General features: G+C 40.6%; 2 protein-coding genes across 2 annotated transcripts in view; one reads left to right on the top strand and one right to left on the bottom strand.

Moving 5' to 3' along the window:
• Positions 1-938: 938 nt before the first annotated feature.
• On the bottom strand, positions 939-8,872 carry bet1l (Bet1 golgi vesicular membrane trafficking protein like). Its single transcript, XM_004086221.4, has 4 exons — positions 8,783-8,872; positions 6,267-6,352; positions 5,331-5,387; positions 939-1,479 (listed from the first exon to the last, which is right to left on the bottom strand). Exons 1-4 carry the CDS (start codon positions 8,799-8,801, stop codon positions 1,312-1,314), a joined length of 330 nt encoding a protein of 109 aa, XP_004086269.1. The 5' UTR covers positions 8,802-8,872; the 3' UTR covers positions 939-1,311.
• Positions 8,873-11,727: 2,855 nt separating this feature from the next.
• The window catches only part of LOC101173614 (plasma membrane calcium-transporting ATPase 1-like), a 53,736-nt gene continuing 49,675 nt past the window's right edge, over positions 11,728-15,788 (top strand). Inside the window, exons 1-2 of the mRNA XM_023955477.1 lie at positions 11,728-12,097; positions 14,024-14,316. Of these exons, the coding sequence (XP_023811245.1) occupies positions 14,121-14,316 (196 nt within the window). The 5' untranslated portion in view covers positions 11,728-12,097; positions 14,024-14,120. The remainder of the gene's footprint in view (positions 12,098-14,023; positions 14,317-15,788) is intronic.

Below are 15,788 nucleotides of genomic sequence, written 5' to 3'. Positions count from 1 at the left end.
AATAGAACGATATATAGTTTCTTAAAGGTTTTTATTGTATAAAAATGTTTACATTTCTTTACATAAATATTTAACAAGATCCTAAAAACCTGCTGTGAAATTTAATAATAAAAAATTAAATGAATCTGTCAGTTCAACTTATAGAATAACCAGAACTTAAAAGTTGCCCCCGTGCGAGTAAGCTACTCATTTAATATTAATTTACTGTTAGATAATCATTTACGTAATTGAAAACAGAAAAAAACCCTCATCTTTCATTTTAAAGACCCACTCGGATGAAAACTCAGTTTTTAACATGCTCTTGTGGCATTTTATACAGGAAACATGAGGAAAATTAAGATTAAAATCGAGTATTTCCTTTACTCAAATCATTGGGAATCAGATCAAAACAATCAGCTGGAAAAGATTGTATTTAATATGTAAAAAATCCACTGAGCAGCTCTCCATTCAGATTCATCCACTGTCAGACAAATACATCCATGAACTTTTGTTTTCTGGATGCAAACTGTACAGCTGGATAGCTGCAATATTGCTCGCCATTTTTTGTTGCACCAGTAATGTTAGAACGGGAGTGTGTGCGCCAACAGCCCCGCCCACGACTCAGAGGTTGATTTCTGATGAACTCCTGGCGCTCTGCAGAAACTATGTCCTTGAAAATGACACAGGCTTTTTGATTTTGGCTGAAAACCGCATCATCATAAAAGACCACGGGTAACACCTTTACAATAGACCAAAAGGTGATCGGAGTGGGACTTCAACTCGTTTGACAAAAACTGATAAAAATAAATGTGTGCAAGAAGAACAGAGAGAGAGAAAAACAAATATTTCCAAAGGAATTTAGGACAATAAAAAAACAGCTGATACCTTTTTCACTATTCTGGACTTTCCTTCTCTGCAGTGATATCATGCGTAATCTTTAACTAATAATAATAAAGTGCTTCAGTTGTTGTAGATTTTTAATGGAGACATAGTCTGGGGTCACTTGTATGTAACTGTCAGCATCATTGACATGTGATGCCAATTTATAATTTTTTGTTTGGCTCAGAAACTTTGACTTCCCCTGTGCTGCAGAGCTGATCTTTTCTTGTGAGGTGTCCCCAAGTTGGAACAAGAAGGGTTTTAGTGAAGGTAAGGTTTTTGTTTCCACAACATCAGTGGAGTTCTCTACACCTCTCTGATTATCAGTCTGGCGTTCCTTCCATTGGGGATTCGAAGAAAACTCCTCTTCCTTGCATGTAAACTTGGATCTATACTCTATAGATTCAGCTTCACATCATCCGTAGGTCTCTGGCTGAGAAGGTTTTTCTGAAATCACCGCTGGATCCTGGAAACCAGGTAGTAGAGCATGAAGAAGATGAGAACCAGCCCCAAGGAAACGTAGCAGAGGAGGCGGCGGTTGTCTCTGCCGGATCGAACCATTGTGGAGAAACGCTTCACGCTTCCGGTCAGCAGCCCTGTTGCACTCATCATATTTGAGTCCTGAAAGAGGGAGAAGAAGTTAGTTGTTGTTGCTGGAAGTCTTTGAATCTTAATTATTTGGTGACCAGCTAAACCATTTCAGAAGTAGGGTTAGGAAATATGACCAAAATGTCTCGTTTTATATCCCAGTATCAATATTCTGCAAAATCCGATTTTGTCTGTAAATTCAATAAACAAATAGTTTAAATAAAGTTGTGCAGTAAAGTGCAGTTTGACAGTTATGCAGTATTAAACAAAGTTAGTTGGAACTTAATCTTTATTTTATTTAGAACCTGTTTTCAATCAAGATCTTTAACTTATGCTATTAGAATATTTAACGTGTACGAGTGCACACTGTAACGGTGTCTGAACCTTTTTGAGTGCTTATGTCATCACTCTATGCTGCGGCTCTAGCTCATACACTGTGTTTTTTGTCGTAGTTCTATCGTTGCTGATTAAATAGGTTTGTTGTGTTGGAAGGGAGTCACAATATTTACAAAACCCCGTCGTCTGGTCCCAGTCAGTCTTATATCCAAACCACATCCCTGGGACAGAAGTCGTTTCAGTCTTAAGGGCCGTACACACCGGGACGAATATTCGCCAGGCGTTATTCGCCAGCGTCTTTCGCCACGTCTTTTGTGTTCACACCCAGGCGATTTTCGCTGACGATGAGCCGAGCGAACATGCAATTTCATTCCCTGACATTAAATGGCGCTTAATGTAAACAGAAATACTCCTGTACACAAGGTGGCGCTGCGCAACTTTACGCTTCTTAAAGTCGCTTTTCACTCAGAAGAAGAGAGCAAGTATTTACGCGTTTTTCAGAATCATACAAAGAAAACATGAATATTTCAAGCACCAGTTGCTCCAACTGGTGCTTGGTTCGGGGATATTTTAGAATGTCCGTCATTATTTCTTCGCGGCAGTGTAGACGCTACTTGGCGTCTATCTTCTTCGCTGGTATGTGTGCTCAGCAAGGCAGTTTTGTGTTTGAGCGCCCCCAAGTTGTGTTTTACTGTAATTTCAGAAGCTCCAGACACGTGTGCAAAAGCGCCATTCTCATTGGTCGAATAGTTTGACGCGCGGCGAGGCCCGTACAAAAAAAAGAACCCGAGGCGTTTTTTTAAAACATGACGCTTTGACGCGTGGCGTTTTTTCGCGTCGGTGTGCACACTCACATTGGTGCCCTTTGTTTAATCACGAGGCGTTAAACGTCGGCGAATATCGCGGGCGAAATTCGTCCCGGTGTGTACGGGCCTTTAGATTTGGGTTGGGTAGTCGTTTGGTTTAGAGTAACTCCGGCTGAAACGCATCTGCTACCATCTTCCGCCAGTTTTGTTTGTATGGTAGAATAAGGTGGATTTGGATGTTAAATGGAACCAGAAAGAGCTTTTCCATGCCGTAAAGGATGTAGACATTTTCTATACGAGGCTAAACCTAACTTTCTTTAGGGTGTATTCAGACTTAAAAAATTCTTTGTTCCGGATCGAGTCCCAAACCTTGTGTTTGGTCTGTATTCAAACTTTCATCAAGCAGACCATTCTGTTCCAGACCAAAGCTTGTAAACAAAACCATGTGACTAAAGATCTCTTCAGTCATTGGCCAGGAACTACGAGGACGGGTCAAAGCAACAAGAGAAAGACGGACGTGCTGCACTTTACAATCCGTATTGAGACTGTTAACGTAACCCTTGTGCTATCCTAGGCACTTTACCATTGGGAGTTGGGTCATCTAGACCCACTAGACAGTGCTCTGAACCTTTTTTCTTCAATGATTTGTGATCTTCACTGGTGTCCATGGATTACATGAAATCTTTCCACCTTTATCCACCGTTGTCATGGTAGGGAGAACACGTCAATGGAAGGGTGGGGTCATCTGGACCCCATAAGATAGCACAAGGGTTAATAAAGCTTACCAGGTTTTAAGGTCAGGAACAACATGTTTTATTTGTTTTTTTTGGTATGGCAGAGGCATGCTGTAAGGCGGCTACTGCAAGGAGACGGGCCATGTGAGCTTCAACTCAGAGGATGCTAGCAACTGTAGTGATGAGGAGATGTTGGGTATGAAGGAACGCTAATGAGTGTTTATGACATCTAGATTGTTGGGGAAACTGGGAGAAGTGATTTGTATCACGTTAAAAATTGTGTTGATGAGTCTGAACTCATCCGACCACATTTCAATGAGTTGCTGTCTCATCATTGTGGTGTTATGGCATTGTTTTGAAGAGATATCTGAACTACAAGGGTGACGTCACAGCAGCACTGAGTGTATGCCGCGTAACGAGACACAGAAATGCGTGTAAGAAACTTTTTCATCTGTGCTAAAATAACAGCTGAAAACTGTTCGCCCGTTCCTTCATTCCTACTCTGTTTAAATCGGCTACGGTGGCCGTTTTGGTTCAGGTGTTTCGCTCCAAGGACGGATTGTATTCAGACAGAGGTATCTCAGAGCGAACCAAAGCTCAGTCTGATTGGAAACGAACCGAGACAGCCCCAAAGATGGCTCAGAGAGCGTTTCCTGGTCCCCAACCGCTTGGATGTATTCAGTCTGAAAATCTGTTACAGATTATCAGGGAAAACGAACGCCGGTTCAAGTTAAGGAAACCAAATGTGTCCAGTCTGACTAAAGCCTTTGATCCGTCTAGAAATTTCCCACAACTATCTGCCTTTTTTTTATTTAAGATAGAGAGACTGACAAATCTTCAGCATTACAACCACGTTAGTGGAATATCAATAAGTGTTTGTTCTGCTTCTTATAAACTCCACGATCATCACCAGGGAGCGGAAAATACACCTTCATTTGACAGCTTCTGCTTTCTGGGATCTACTGCCTTCCTGCTTGAGACACAGTTGTAAGGCCTGAATTTGGAGGATTAACTCTCCAGGTGGATTGCGAGAACCACATAGACAGCAGGTTTTCCACACTCATCTGTGAAGAAGCCAGTAACACTTCCACTTACGTCTGTGACAGCAAGACAACTGTTTATGCAGAACCCTGGGAACACAAACGCAGTCCCTTTCCTGGATTATAGTCCTTTGTTTGATAAATCACTCAAAAAAACAAAAAAGGTACAAGTGATTTGATTTCATCGCCCCTTAGAGTCACAGAGGAGTAGCTCATAAAAATAACAAGAAAAACATTTAGCTCTATTTCTAAGCATTTTACGCCCAAAACTGTGATTGGGTCTTAATCCAACATTTTGGTATCAGAAAGTGTCTCCATGTTGGATAATGTGACGACATTCCAGCCTTCAACATTGTTCCTCGCAGTCTTCCCTTGCTATATCGCAGTTTCACCGTCTCGTTGATTTTCTTAATGCAATTTCACATGGTTTTTATTTTGTTTTTTTTATTTCAGTGTTCTGTGTCCTGATTGGCTGTAGATCTAGTCAATGTATCTCATTTGTAGCGTGTCTCCTGTTCAGAATGTATTATGTTTGCCAAATCAAGATAAATCTTTGATCACAATCAGATCTTTGTTTTCCTTCTATAATCCTGGATTATTTTTCTCGGAAGGTTTGAACTTTAAAAGTTTAAACAAAAGAGAAAAGTGTGAAAATGTTCATGTCTCTCTGAAAAGAGTGTAGAAAGTGTGTAGTGAGGAGTTTTACAGCCTTAAAACATCTGTATTCCTACTTTGCAGATGTGACCTATCCCGGGTTATTTTTAGAACACAACACTTGTAATAAACCAAGTAAACTGCAAATTCTAAATAAAAACTGGGATGTATAGCAACAATTGTCTGTTTTGAAACAGCTTCGATCATTTTAAGAAAAAAACAGTTTTCAGATAAAAACAGCTAAAAAAAAAACTCCACCTAACATCTTTGTACAGATGGATGAGATTTAAAAAGAGGATTTCCCGATTACTTACCATGCCGTCCAGGTAGTCGTTCTGATCATCAACCTCTCTGTCGATGTCATACGCCAGCTGTCAGACATGCAGGAGAAAATATAACTGCAGTCATAAGATGACAGATATGTGGCAGACTTAGCAGTTTGGAGGCCCCAGGTGAACAATAACGTGGGGCCCTATGCAGCGGTTGTATTCATTTTTTTTATTTAACCCGGGACAGAAGAAAAGGACTTTGATGGATTTTTGGATGCTGATTGATGACTGAAAAAACAAAAAATAAATCACAACCAACTCAGTTTTGCTCCCGCTGCCTTTTTTTTAAAACACACACTAGCAAGCATGTTGTACCGGTGTTTTAACGTGCCCACGCCCTAACCCCCGGAGCGCCTTTTGTGTGTCAAATACAGGAAAAATCCCCCATAACTGAAACTGCGCCCTATAACCTAGTGGTAGTCTTTGAAACATTGACTGTAGTCATTAAAGCATAAAGTCTGCACCTGCCATTTAGATGTTCCACACTCACACATTCATAAGCTTCATTAAGTTATGCACTTTTGACATAGCCTGACAACAGAACCTGCAGGAAGCTACAGATGTGACAGAGACGTTATCAGCCATGGCGGAACAAAGAATGGACACGTCTGACTGATTAAATATACGATTAAGCCTCTAAAACTGATTGTTTGAGAAGCGTGACCTGTCCAACTTTTTCCAAAATGAGAATGCCGCAAAAAAGTTGGGGCAATTGGATGAAATTCAACACGAGAAAATGTTGTGGGATTTGGTTAAACTGCCGTGAATTGGTGCAATGGCAACATTGCGAAATCCTGTAAGGTCTGACAGAAGCATAAATGTATAAACGTATTCGTCTCTCTGCTTCCATTCAAGCTACAAATAGAGAAATAAAAGTACATCATCTTCAGGAATCTGCAGAAATGTTCTAGTTTGACTCACAGATTTCAGTCTGGAGACTTTGGTGGCCAGGTTCTCAGCCAAACGTTTGTTTTTAGCATCCAGCATGTCATCCACTGAGTCATGATCTGAAAACATACAAGATGAATTAAAAGTGATTTGTTTTAGCCAAAGGTTTTACATTTAATCAGACATACACATTAAAAACTTTTGTCAATAAAGCCCAATTTAAAAGAAGCTACACGTGAATGGGTTTAAAACAGACCTCAAGTTTTGCTTTCATTCTAGCTGCACTTTTGAATGCTATGTTAAGATCTTTGATCACAGATTTACTGATGAGACTGTAGGAAGTACCATGACCTGGAGGAAACCAAAGAAAAGGTGATAGTTCACTCATGAGATATCGGCCTGCTGCTCCATCATCACTGAACACCCAAGCCAGGAATATTTAGGGGGGAATATAACTAACACCTTCATAAAAACTGGACTGAAGTGTGCCTGCAGAAAGGCTGTACTGACTGTACTGACTGTACCTGCAGTACTGCCGAGGAGCCTGTGTACTTTCAGGGAGGAGTCACTTCCGAGGACCTTTTTACTCTCTGTAATGGTACCAGCAGCCAGAAATGGTCTTTTTATTTATGATGATGATGATGATGTTTTTAGCCCAAATCTAAATAACTGTGTTGTTTTCTAGGACATAGTTCCTGCAGAGCGGTAGGAGTTCATCAGAACTTCACCTCTGAGTTGTGGGCAGAACTGTTGGTGCAGAGAAAGCCCGTCCTCATTTCCTATGATCCCTGTGATTACATTCTCTACTGCTAGCGTACAGCCGCTCAGAACCCCAAACTAATATTAGCAGTGCAACAAAAATGGTGAGCAATATCAGAGCTATCTGGTGTAGGTACCGTAACCGTTCGCCTGCAATAACCGTTCGGGGGCCTTTCGACTGAGGATACGGTAAATTACATTACACTTAAAAAATTTACTTGGCATGTATATATATTGCTAATACACATTAAGATTATAGTTAGAAAGCATAATTGGTTAAATATAAATGATAAAATATACATTTCTTGAGAGCACTAAAATTTGAATTTCTTTTTCTTTTCTCAAGGTTAGAAAGAATGTGACAGACTGTGCATTGACAGAGGATGACATTTCAAGCGCTGAAGAGATGGTTAAAGCACTTAAACCAATGCTTGTGGAAAAGAATCCAACCATTTCAATGATTGCTCCTCTTCATGCCAAACTGCTGTACAACTCAACTAGCACTGAAGAAGATTCTCCTCTGGTTCGAGAGATCAAGACCTTTCAAAGAGATATCAGTCTGAGGTGGAAAAAGATCTCCTACGCATGTCCTCAGCCCTAGACCCTAGATTTAAATCTCTTTTGTTTCTGCAAGACACGTCTGCAAAACTGAAGTCAAAAGCAGCTTTAAAGGAAGGGGATCCAGTGTCTTGTGATGACCTACAGGAGGATTTGGAGGATGAGGAGCCGCCACATTCCAGCAGCGACACCAGCACCACCAAGAAAAGAAAGTCTGCACGAGTAGATCTTCTGGGTCAAACCTTCAAGAAGACCTCTTATGCCTCTACAGCAGCAGCCTCGCAGAAAAAGAGGTCAAACAATATCAAGACGCCTCTTCTCTGCCTCTCACTGAAGATCCACTGCTGTGGTGGAAATCTCAACAGCATGTGTTCCCTCTGCTCTCCAAACTGGCCCATATGCATCTGTGGATTCCAGGGACTAGTGTGGTAGCGGTTATGGTACCTACACCACCTACAGCTTAGATCCAGAGTCCAGCTCAGAGAAGGAAAACAAAGACAGAAGATGGATCCATTTGACTGACAGGGGATGAATCAGAATGGAGCGGAGCAGGAAGCTTGTGGCTCGCCGATTGTAGCTCCTACGTCACAACTACAAGTTTTTTCAAACTGCAATTTTCCGTCTGTTCCAGATTAACAATAGTTTGAATAAAGAAACTCAGAAATGCAATTTTAAGCTTACTTACTTTTCTCCATAATGAGAAACAATGGCACAAGAACAAGTTAAAAACACAATTTTCATGGGAGTGGGTCTTTAAATACTGAGCAGAAACTCGAATGAGAACCAGAACCACAGAATTTCAGGTTAAACCAAAGTTACCGACGGACATGAGAGATTGTAATGTCATTTCCGACCATAGTATTACTAATTACACGGATTCCGAAAAAAAGGAAATTTGTTTATCTAAATAGGAACCAAAAGATGAAAAAATAGAGTGAAACTTGAACATTTATTTGAAAAAAAATCCCTCAGAACTTAAGGTGGTTTTATGTAAATAAACGAATTTGTTGACAGCTCAAAGTTAGTTCACTTCATGATAGCTACACTGACTTGTCAACAGCTAACTAAACTACTGTTAGCTCAGAGTCAGACGCTCCACATTTCCGGTCGTAATCTAATCCGACTTTATTTCGCTTTAAATACTCCCTCCGATCTACGGGACTCGTCTTATCCTGATTAAAACACCGAAGATGAACAAATATTAAAAAGTGAATACGTGTTCGGTTTCCTACCTCTGTCCCAGCTCGCCATCTTGCTTTGTGACGTCACAGTCAGCTGCCCGGAACACGTGACTACGACACGTTATCAGTTCTGATCCTGAAGGAAACGGAACAGGTTGAAATGAAAGTTTAATCCAGAACCGCATAATTTATTAATGTTCTCTGCTTTCATCGGGATGAAAAACACAATTTATATAATTTCTTAAGATTCATTTTTTGTTTCTTTCTTACGCTCTATAGAACAATTCAAAGTTCCTTTAGTAAAAATTACTTGAAGTTTTTGTTACTTGAGTATGAGTATTGCAAGTGTACTGTAGACCATGTACATGTAGTGTAAGAAGTATACTAACTGAGTCCTTCTGAAGAAATGTGAACATTTTAAGTCTACAATGCATGGATATAAAAGTTTAAAGTATACTGCCTACCTTTTAGTGTAGACTAAGTATACTTGTAGTACACTTAAATACACTACTTTTTGCGAAGAGTTTGCTCTGGTAAATAACTATTTTATTTTCTATTGCGAGAAGGTAACAAATTAAAACTATAGACTCTAAAGTGAATTTTAGTCAAATCTAGGTCACAAGGAAGGAATAGTTATTTTAAAAAAGAAGTATTTGATTAAAAAAAAGATTTCTAAACACATCACTCTTGAACTGTTTACGCTTAAGCTAAGGCCCTTGTTTCTATTGATTAAATCTGTTCTTTTTTTAATTTAATTTGCTATGTTTCGTTTTAAATTGACTGCATTCTTCAGTTCTTGAATAACATTTTTGTTTACAAATCACACTTTTGAAAAACAATGAGCAGAAATACCTCGTTCACACCTTTTTAATCAAGCTTGTGCTTTTTCCTAATTGAAGTGTTTTGTGTTGTTGTGTTTACAGTATTGACAAAATGTCTTGGGTCTGGATGACCCTTGTTTTCTGGAAACTGTTCTGCTCTGGAACTCTCCTGTATGAATGAGAGTCCTCACAGAAATCATGTGTCAGCGGCTCAGCCGTGCTGGTTGTGTTCTTTGGGTATTGGCTTCATTGACCCGGCAATCCTCTCTCCACATATAGGGAGGGGGATCCTTGAGATTTCTAGCATCATCTGAGCCTGGTGGTGTTTGTGTCCCTGGTTCTGGTTCTGGTCCGTGCATTCTTGCTATGTAACTCCTCATCATCATCAACACCAGAGAGCCTGGTCGGTCCATGCTAACCATTTTTCGCAGGGATCCTTGTCTCTCGCTGGAGCCCTCTTCCTGCCTGGATCTGTGCTGGACTCCCCACAGGGCAGGGAGGTAGTTGGCTAGGCTGTGACATGAGTGTTTCTTGGGGGATGCAGACGCCTGGGTGTTGGTGGACGCCTGATCTGCGGCTGTGGGAACTCTCAGGTGGGTGTGACCTTGCGCTGGACCTTGTGCTACCTCTGGACTGGGTGGCTGGTGCCGTTTGTCTAGGGGGGCAGACCCCTTCGATCTGCTTCTCTGTGTGGGTGTCTGGGGGGTCACGTCTGCCCCTGCTGCCTTGCCAGGGAGTTGGTGTCCGGGTGATCGATAATGTCTGAATGTGAGGTTGAAATAGAGCAAAAATCTGAGATACTTAAACAAGCAAAAGTGGCATTCCTTCATTCGTAGCATGTTTTTTTTCCTGGAAAATTAAAAAAATAAAAGTGATACATGAATGTTGGCTCAAGCTGAACAAACTGATATGTGATATGAACATATTAGGAATTGGCGTGGTTAACAAAAAAACCTCAGTTGCCAAGGAAAAAGTTTACCATTGCAGATTTTTATAAAGTGATGTAGATCTGTTCTTCACTCTCAGACAAACAAAAACTACAATGGTTCTTATGGAGACTACAGTAAACCCTTCTGTTTGGAAAAAAAATGTTTTTCTCATGAATTTGTCACATGTTGACCAGTCTGGCAGAGGAATGTGAAGGGCTCAAAGCATCTCCTAGGCCAGTGAGGGCAGGTAAAAAGGGGGTAGTAGGGGGTGTGAGGGTGGAGGCAGGTTACGCCTGCGCCCTCATCGGCCAGATTACTTGTGTTTTTCGGACTAAGCGTTAGACAGGTCTGTTTTTAACTAGCTTTGCAGTTTGTCTTAAGAGGAACTGTGAGGTTTGTAGCTTTGGTCTAATCATCTCTGCCCTGTGTTAACTGCACAGCATCATCGGCATACGTCACAATGTAAGGATGATGTGGGAGGTCAGTGATGTACAACCAGAACAGCAGGGGCCTGAGCTGGCATACCTTAAGACCTAATTTTATATTTTTCCAGTGGGAGACACAAGCTTTGATGCGCAGCAGCATGCATAGTGCCAAGAAGAGCAAATTACTCAAATTCAAATGATGATGTTGTGTGAGGCAAACCCAGGTGGGTAACACAAACTACTGGGCATCTGTCCCACACCCAGGTTTAATCCCTTTGGCAGCAGGCTTTGACACAGCGACTCTTCCTGCTTTTGGTGTGTTCAGAACATCATATTTATAGCGCTCACCTTTAAAAAGTGTGCAGAAAGGTCAGAGTTAGTCTTCTTTTGTGCAAACACACTCTGGTCCTGAATGTTAAAGAGTAACAGTCCTGTGTGTGTGCATGTTCAGTAATCCTCCTGTGTGCTGTAATCCACCTACCTGCGCTTGTGTTTGTGTGCGTCACGTGTTTGTGTGTTTTGTGGGTTGTGTCAGCTATGTGTGCACGCACAACAAAAGAAAACAACTTTGCCGTAAAGGCAGCCCTGATGCAAGGGTGTTTTCAGAGTTTTGTAAGTAAAGCTTGATTTGTATGTGATGCTGCTGGGATGAGGCAGAATATTTGAGGTGGCGTAAAGATGCAGCACCTGTCTTTATTGCGTCTTCCTCTCAGGTCTGCTCATCCTGACCACAGGAGCTTCAGTTGCTGCTGTTGGGTGTTGTGTGAGTATTCCCGTTCCACCTATGTGTGTGTCTCAGTAGGAGACGTGTGAGTGTTTCTCAGCAGGAGGAGCTGCAGGAGCAGCAGAAACCGTCTCCCTGTTGCTCACTGAAGCCACAGATTGTCTAATTAGATTAGGCGAGGCTTTCCTCAGATAATCATTTAGCCGGCTCTGTTTTTTCGTTGTCTTTTTTTTTTTCTTCTTCTTCTTCACCACAGAGAGGGCTGCCTATGCCCGTCAGACAGCGAAGCTCCAGTGAATTTGTGAATTTAGGGTTTGCTGAGGAAACTGTGGTTTCTGAGAAAGTGCCCTGAAGAGTTGTGGCTGGTTATGGACCGGTCCTGGAGCTTGGATTGTGACGCTGCTCAGAGTAATTGCACTGCCACTAATACCTGCTGTTACTAACAGAAGGCAATGGGGGAAGTTTCTGTAAGTAAAACCTCTTTTTTCAAATTGGAAATCAGTCTGTTTTTACCAGAATAATTAGTGATTTGACTACAGTCAAAAAAAAAGGAATAATAGAAACCATTTTGCAAAAATCCTGAGTTTTTCTGAGTTTTGTAGGTTTAGTTTGTGTGGGAAGCATGTCAATAAATATCAGCTTGTCTTTGCTTTTGGATTCTTATAAAAGACAAAACAGTGTTAATATATTTGAGAGCCATGTTTTTGTTCTCCTGCCTCGGCCTCAAGAAGGCTATCTTTCGTTTGCTCAGATTAAGCCTGATCTGACTGATTGACACAGCTTACAGCTGAAGGCGCAGAGTTTTCCGTCCATGAGGAGCAAATGCAAAAGGGAGTCATAAAACGAGGCAAAGCACTGTGCAATACCTGAACACGTTCCTGCCAATTATAAAGGCATCAGAAGTGGAGAGTGTGTTACGGTGCAGGTGTTCAATTCAATTTTATTTATATAACCCAATATTACAACAGCAGTTGTCTAAATGGGCTGTAATTGTATGGTAAACATGAAATCATAAAGAACATGAAGTCACAGAATTCAATAGGTAATGGCTAAACTGAGCTGGACATCCCTGCCCTCTGACCCTCCTTCTGGGTTATGCCTCTATGGGAATTTGACCATCAGTAGTCTCTGAACTCATGGGCTGTTTAAATGACACCGTCCCCCCATCAGTATAGTTTTTATTCAAAATGAAACAAGAAGGTTAAGAAAGGGTTTTAGGTTTGAGATGATAGATTTAAAACAAGCGCAATACTTTGGAATAAACCTGGAAACTTGGAGTAGAGCTCGGCCTGTATTTAAAGACACTTTTCACATGCTTTCAACTTTGTTTATATTTTATACATTTCTATTTTGTCTTTACATATTTGACCTTTGTTCTAGTTTGATCTCACTTTTTGTAAATTTCTCTGTTTTTTTCAAAGAAAATTACAACATTTTACACTTGACTTGTTTGGGCAGCTTCAGGTTCACTGTATTGTGTAATATAATAATAAAAAGGGTTAAACTAAAAAGATGGATATCAAGGATTGCCACAGAAAAATCCCACTTTTAAATGTAAAATGAAGAGCAAAATGTAAATTTGAAAAAAAAAAAAAACTTAAAAAGACTATGGCTTTGCCCTTCACTCAGGCACTATTACATCTGGATAAGATTTCTGAAACAGTCATTCCTCAAGATCAGTATTTGCTGAAAATGTTCCTAATTGCAGCAGGGAAAGCAATAACCAGGAGATGGCTTAAGCCAGAACCACTAACCCTCACAGACTGGACTGAAATAGTGGAGGAGATCTACATCATGGAAAAAAAGGCTTTTGTTTTAAGATTGAGAGAAGGACATTTTAAGGAAAAATGGGACAGATGGACTGTATATAAAAACTCCATTGTATGACCTGTTTACATTTCTGGAATGGTGGCTGTCATGACTTATTTTTCTCCTGTTTTTTTTTTTTTCTGCCTCACTTGTTTTTTTTTACTCTTCTTCTCTTTGTTTGTAAGACTTATTTTGTTTGATGTCATGTACATTTGTGTTTGTTTAAAAAATGTAAAATAAAACTTAAGTAAAAAAAAGGACTATGGCTTAAATCTTTAAATCAGTGGAGCCTCTCTGGCAAATGGAAAGTAAAGAAAACCAATAAAATAGGCTGCTAAAGGACTGAAGACACTTTAACTAAGTGTACAGTGAGAGAAAAGGCAGGTTTTATTTAAAAAAAAAAAAGAACGGAAAAGTGGTCTTTGAGTTCAAACGTTCAAATATTTCTCCCTTCCATGCAAACTTTATTCCTGCCTGAATGTTTTCAAAAGCATTTTAATGTTAGGAATGTTTGCCAAGACTATATTGATCTCATCATTTGGTGTTTTGCCATTTTGATCCTCCATTCTTCTTTTCCTCTTCAGGCACACGATCCCTGTCAGGACAGACCTGCGCTTCAGGCTCAAGATTGAGTCTGACTTTTTTGGGGAAGTTCCTTTCTGAGTTCCTGACAAAGAAGACATGGCCAACAACTCGTTTCGTGGCTCCAAATATGTGCAGCGTGGCGAAGCCAGCCGCGAGGCAGAGTTTAGCTGCTCTCTGCTGGAGCTTCGCTCACTCATGGAACTAAGAGGAGTGGAGGCAATCACCAGGATCCAGGAGTCTTATGGAGACGTTAATGGACTTTGTCTCAAACTGAGAACGTCATCTGTAGAAGGTAAATCAATAAAAACAGATTTTATATTGACTTATTGCACTAGAGGCCAGATTTGATGAGGGGAAAATGGCTGAGGGCCAACCATTCAGCTTGCATTCTTTGAACCCTTGAAAATCACATTAAATGGGATTCTTACTGCGCTTTACACCTTGAGACGCATAGGGCAGCAACGAAATCGTTCAATTTCTGATGGTTGCGGGCCAAGGTGTAGACGTTCCCCAGGTTTGTCTACATTCATCTAGCTCGGCTTCTACTGTTCGGCACCAGGTGATCTTCGGCCGCCCTCCTTTTCTTTTTCCATCTGGTGTCCAGTATAGTGCTGTCTTTATGATGTCACTTGTGCTACTTTTCCTGTTTGGTACATTGTTCGTAAATTCCAGAATCCTTATCTGGTCTTGGTTTTGGTGCTAAAGACTTCCATCTTCCTGTCAGTGGCTTCCAAGGTCAGTCTTTCATACAGTCTCTTGTTGGGACTCTGGAGACCCGTTGCACGTTAGAGTGGTTTTTGATTTGGTAGCTGTTTCTGTAACCATCTCAGTTTTCTAGGACCGGGTGGTTAGCCTTGTGCCAAACCCCCAACCTGGAGGGCCAGTGGACTGCTCTAAGTCTGGCCTCTACCCCTCGATCCGTCTGGCATGGGAGAACCTACCAGGAGCACAAAGCTCCAGCCAGCACAGCTATCCAAGGTCATCAAGACACACAAGCCCCCCAACCACGACAAGGTGGTAGTCCATGGGCATCCACTACGGGTGGTCTCATACAGACAGGAATAAATGTGGTTAACGTGGTTAAGGAATTTCTTTAGCAATGGGATGCTTTTCATTTTTCACATAGAAGAGAATCATATCTATGTGAACCGTCAGGGATAATCACATTCAAAGTTACTGTGAATTTCATATTTGAAGACCAAAAAGAAAATGGAGAAAAAGTCTGAAATTAAAACTTTTGTCAACATTAAATCTGGGTTTAAATCAACTGTCAAAAATTATTCATGAGTAAATGCTCACTGTAAAATTTTAAATTTAAACAATGTCCCAATAAACAGAAAAATAACATATACTGTAGTTATCTTATTCAGAAGTAAAAAGAACTGTGATTTAGATCACAGAAACAAAAGAAATCAGTTCTTCCCTAAAACTCTGAAGGTCAAGGATCCACAGGTTGTTGCCACTGGTTCACAACGGCTCATAACGTAATTCACGTTATGTTAAGGTAATTCAATTTCTTGAATTACCTTCAAGAAATTGTAGTTCTTAAAAAGTGCTGGGTGTGTTAAAAGTTAAAGTGCTATAATTGATGTTATAATGGGTGCCGGAAGGAATTTGAATTCTGGCCATTTGGTCCACAGGCCAGACTTTGAACATGCCTGTGTAACACAGTTCTAACTTTCAGCTAAAAAAAACCCCAAAGATTTCATCAGAGAAAATTCATGACATGTTGAACACTTGATGGAGGTTCCTCCTGCATGGTTT

The sequence above is a fragment of the Oryzias latipes genome, chromosome 6, assembly GCF_002234675.1.
Source record: "Oryzias latipes chromosome 6, ASM223467v1".
Taxonomy (NCBI): domain Eukaryota; kingdom Metazoa; phylum Chordata; class Actinopteri; order Beloniformes; family Adrianichthyidae; genus Oryzias; species Oryzias latipes.
The sequence above is the reverse complement of the archived record's forward strand: the minus strand, read 5'-3'. Positions and strand labels throughout refer to the sequence as shown.

Excerpts from the sequence above, each read along its gene's own strand:
- bet1l (XM_004086221.4), bottom strand. Across the intron at positions 5,388-6,266 it reads AAGTCTCCAGACTGAAATCT|CTGGCGTATGACATCGACAG; the intron begins GTGAGTCAAACT and ends CATGTCTGACAG. Across the intron at positions 1,480-5,330 it reads ACGACTACCTGGACGGCATG|GACTCAAATATGATGAGTGC; the intron begins GTAAGTAATCGG and ends TCCCTCTTTCAG.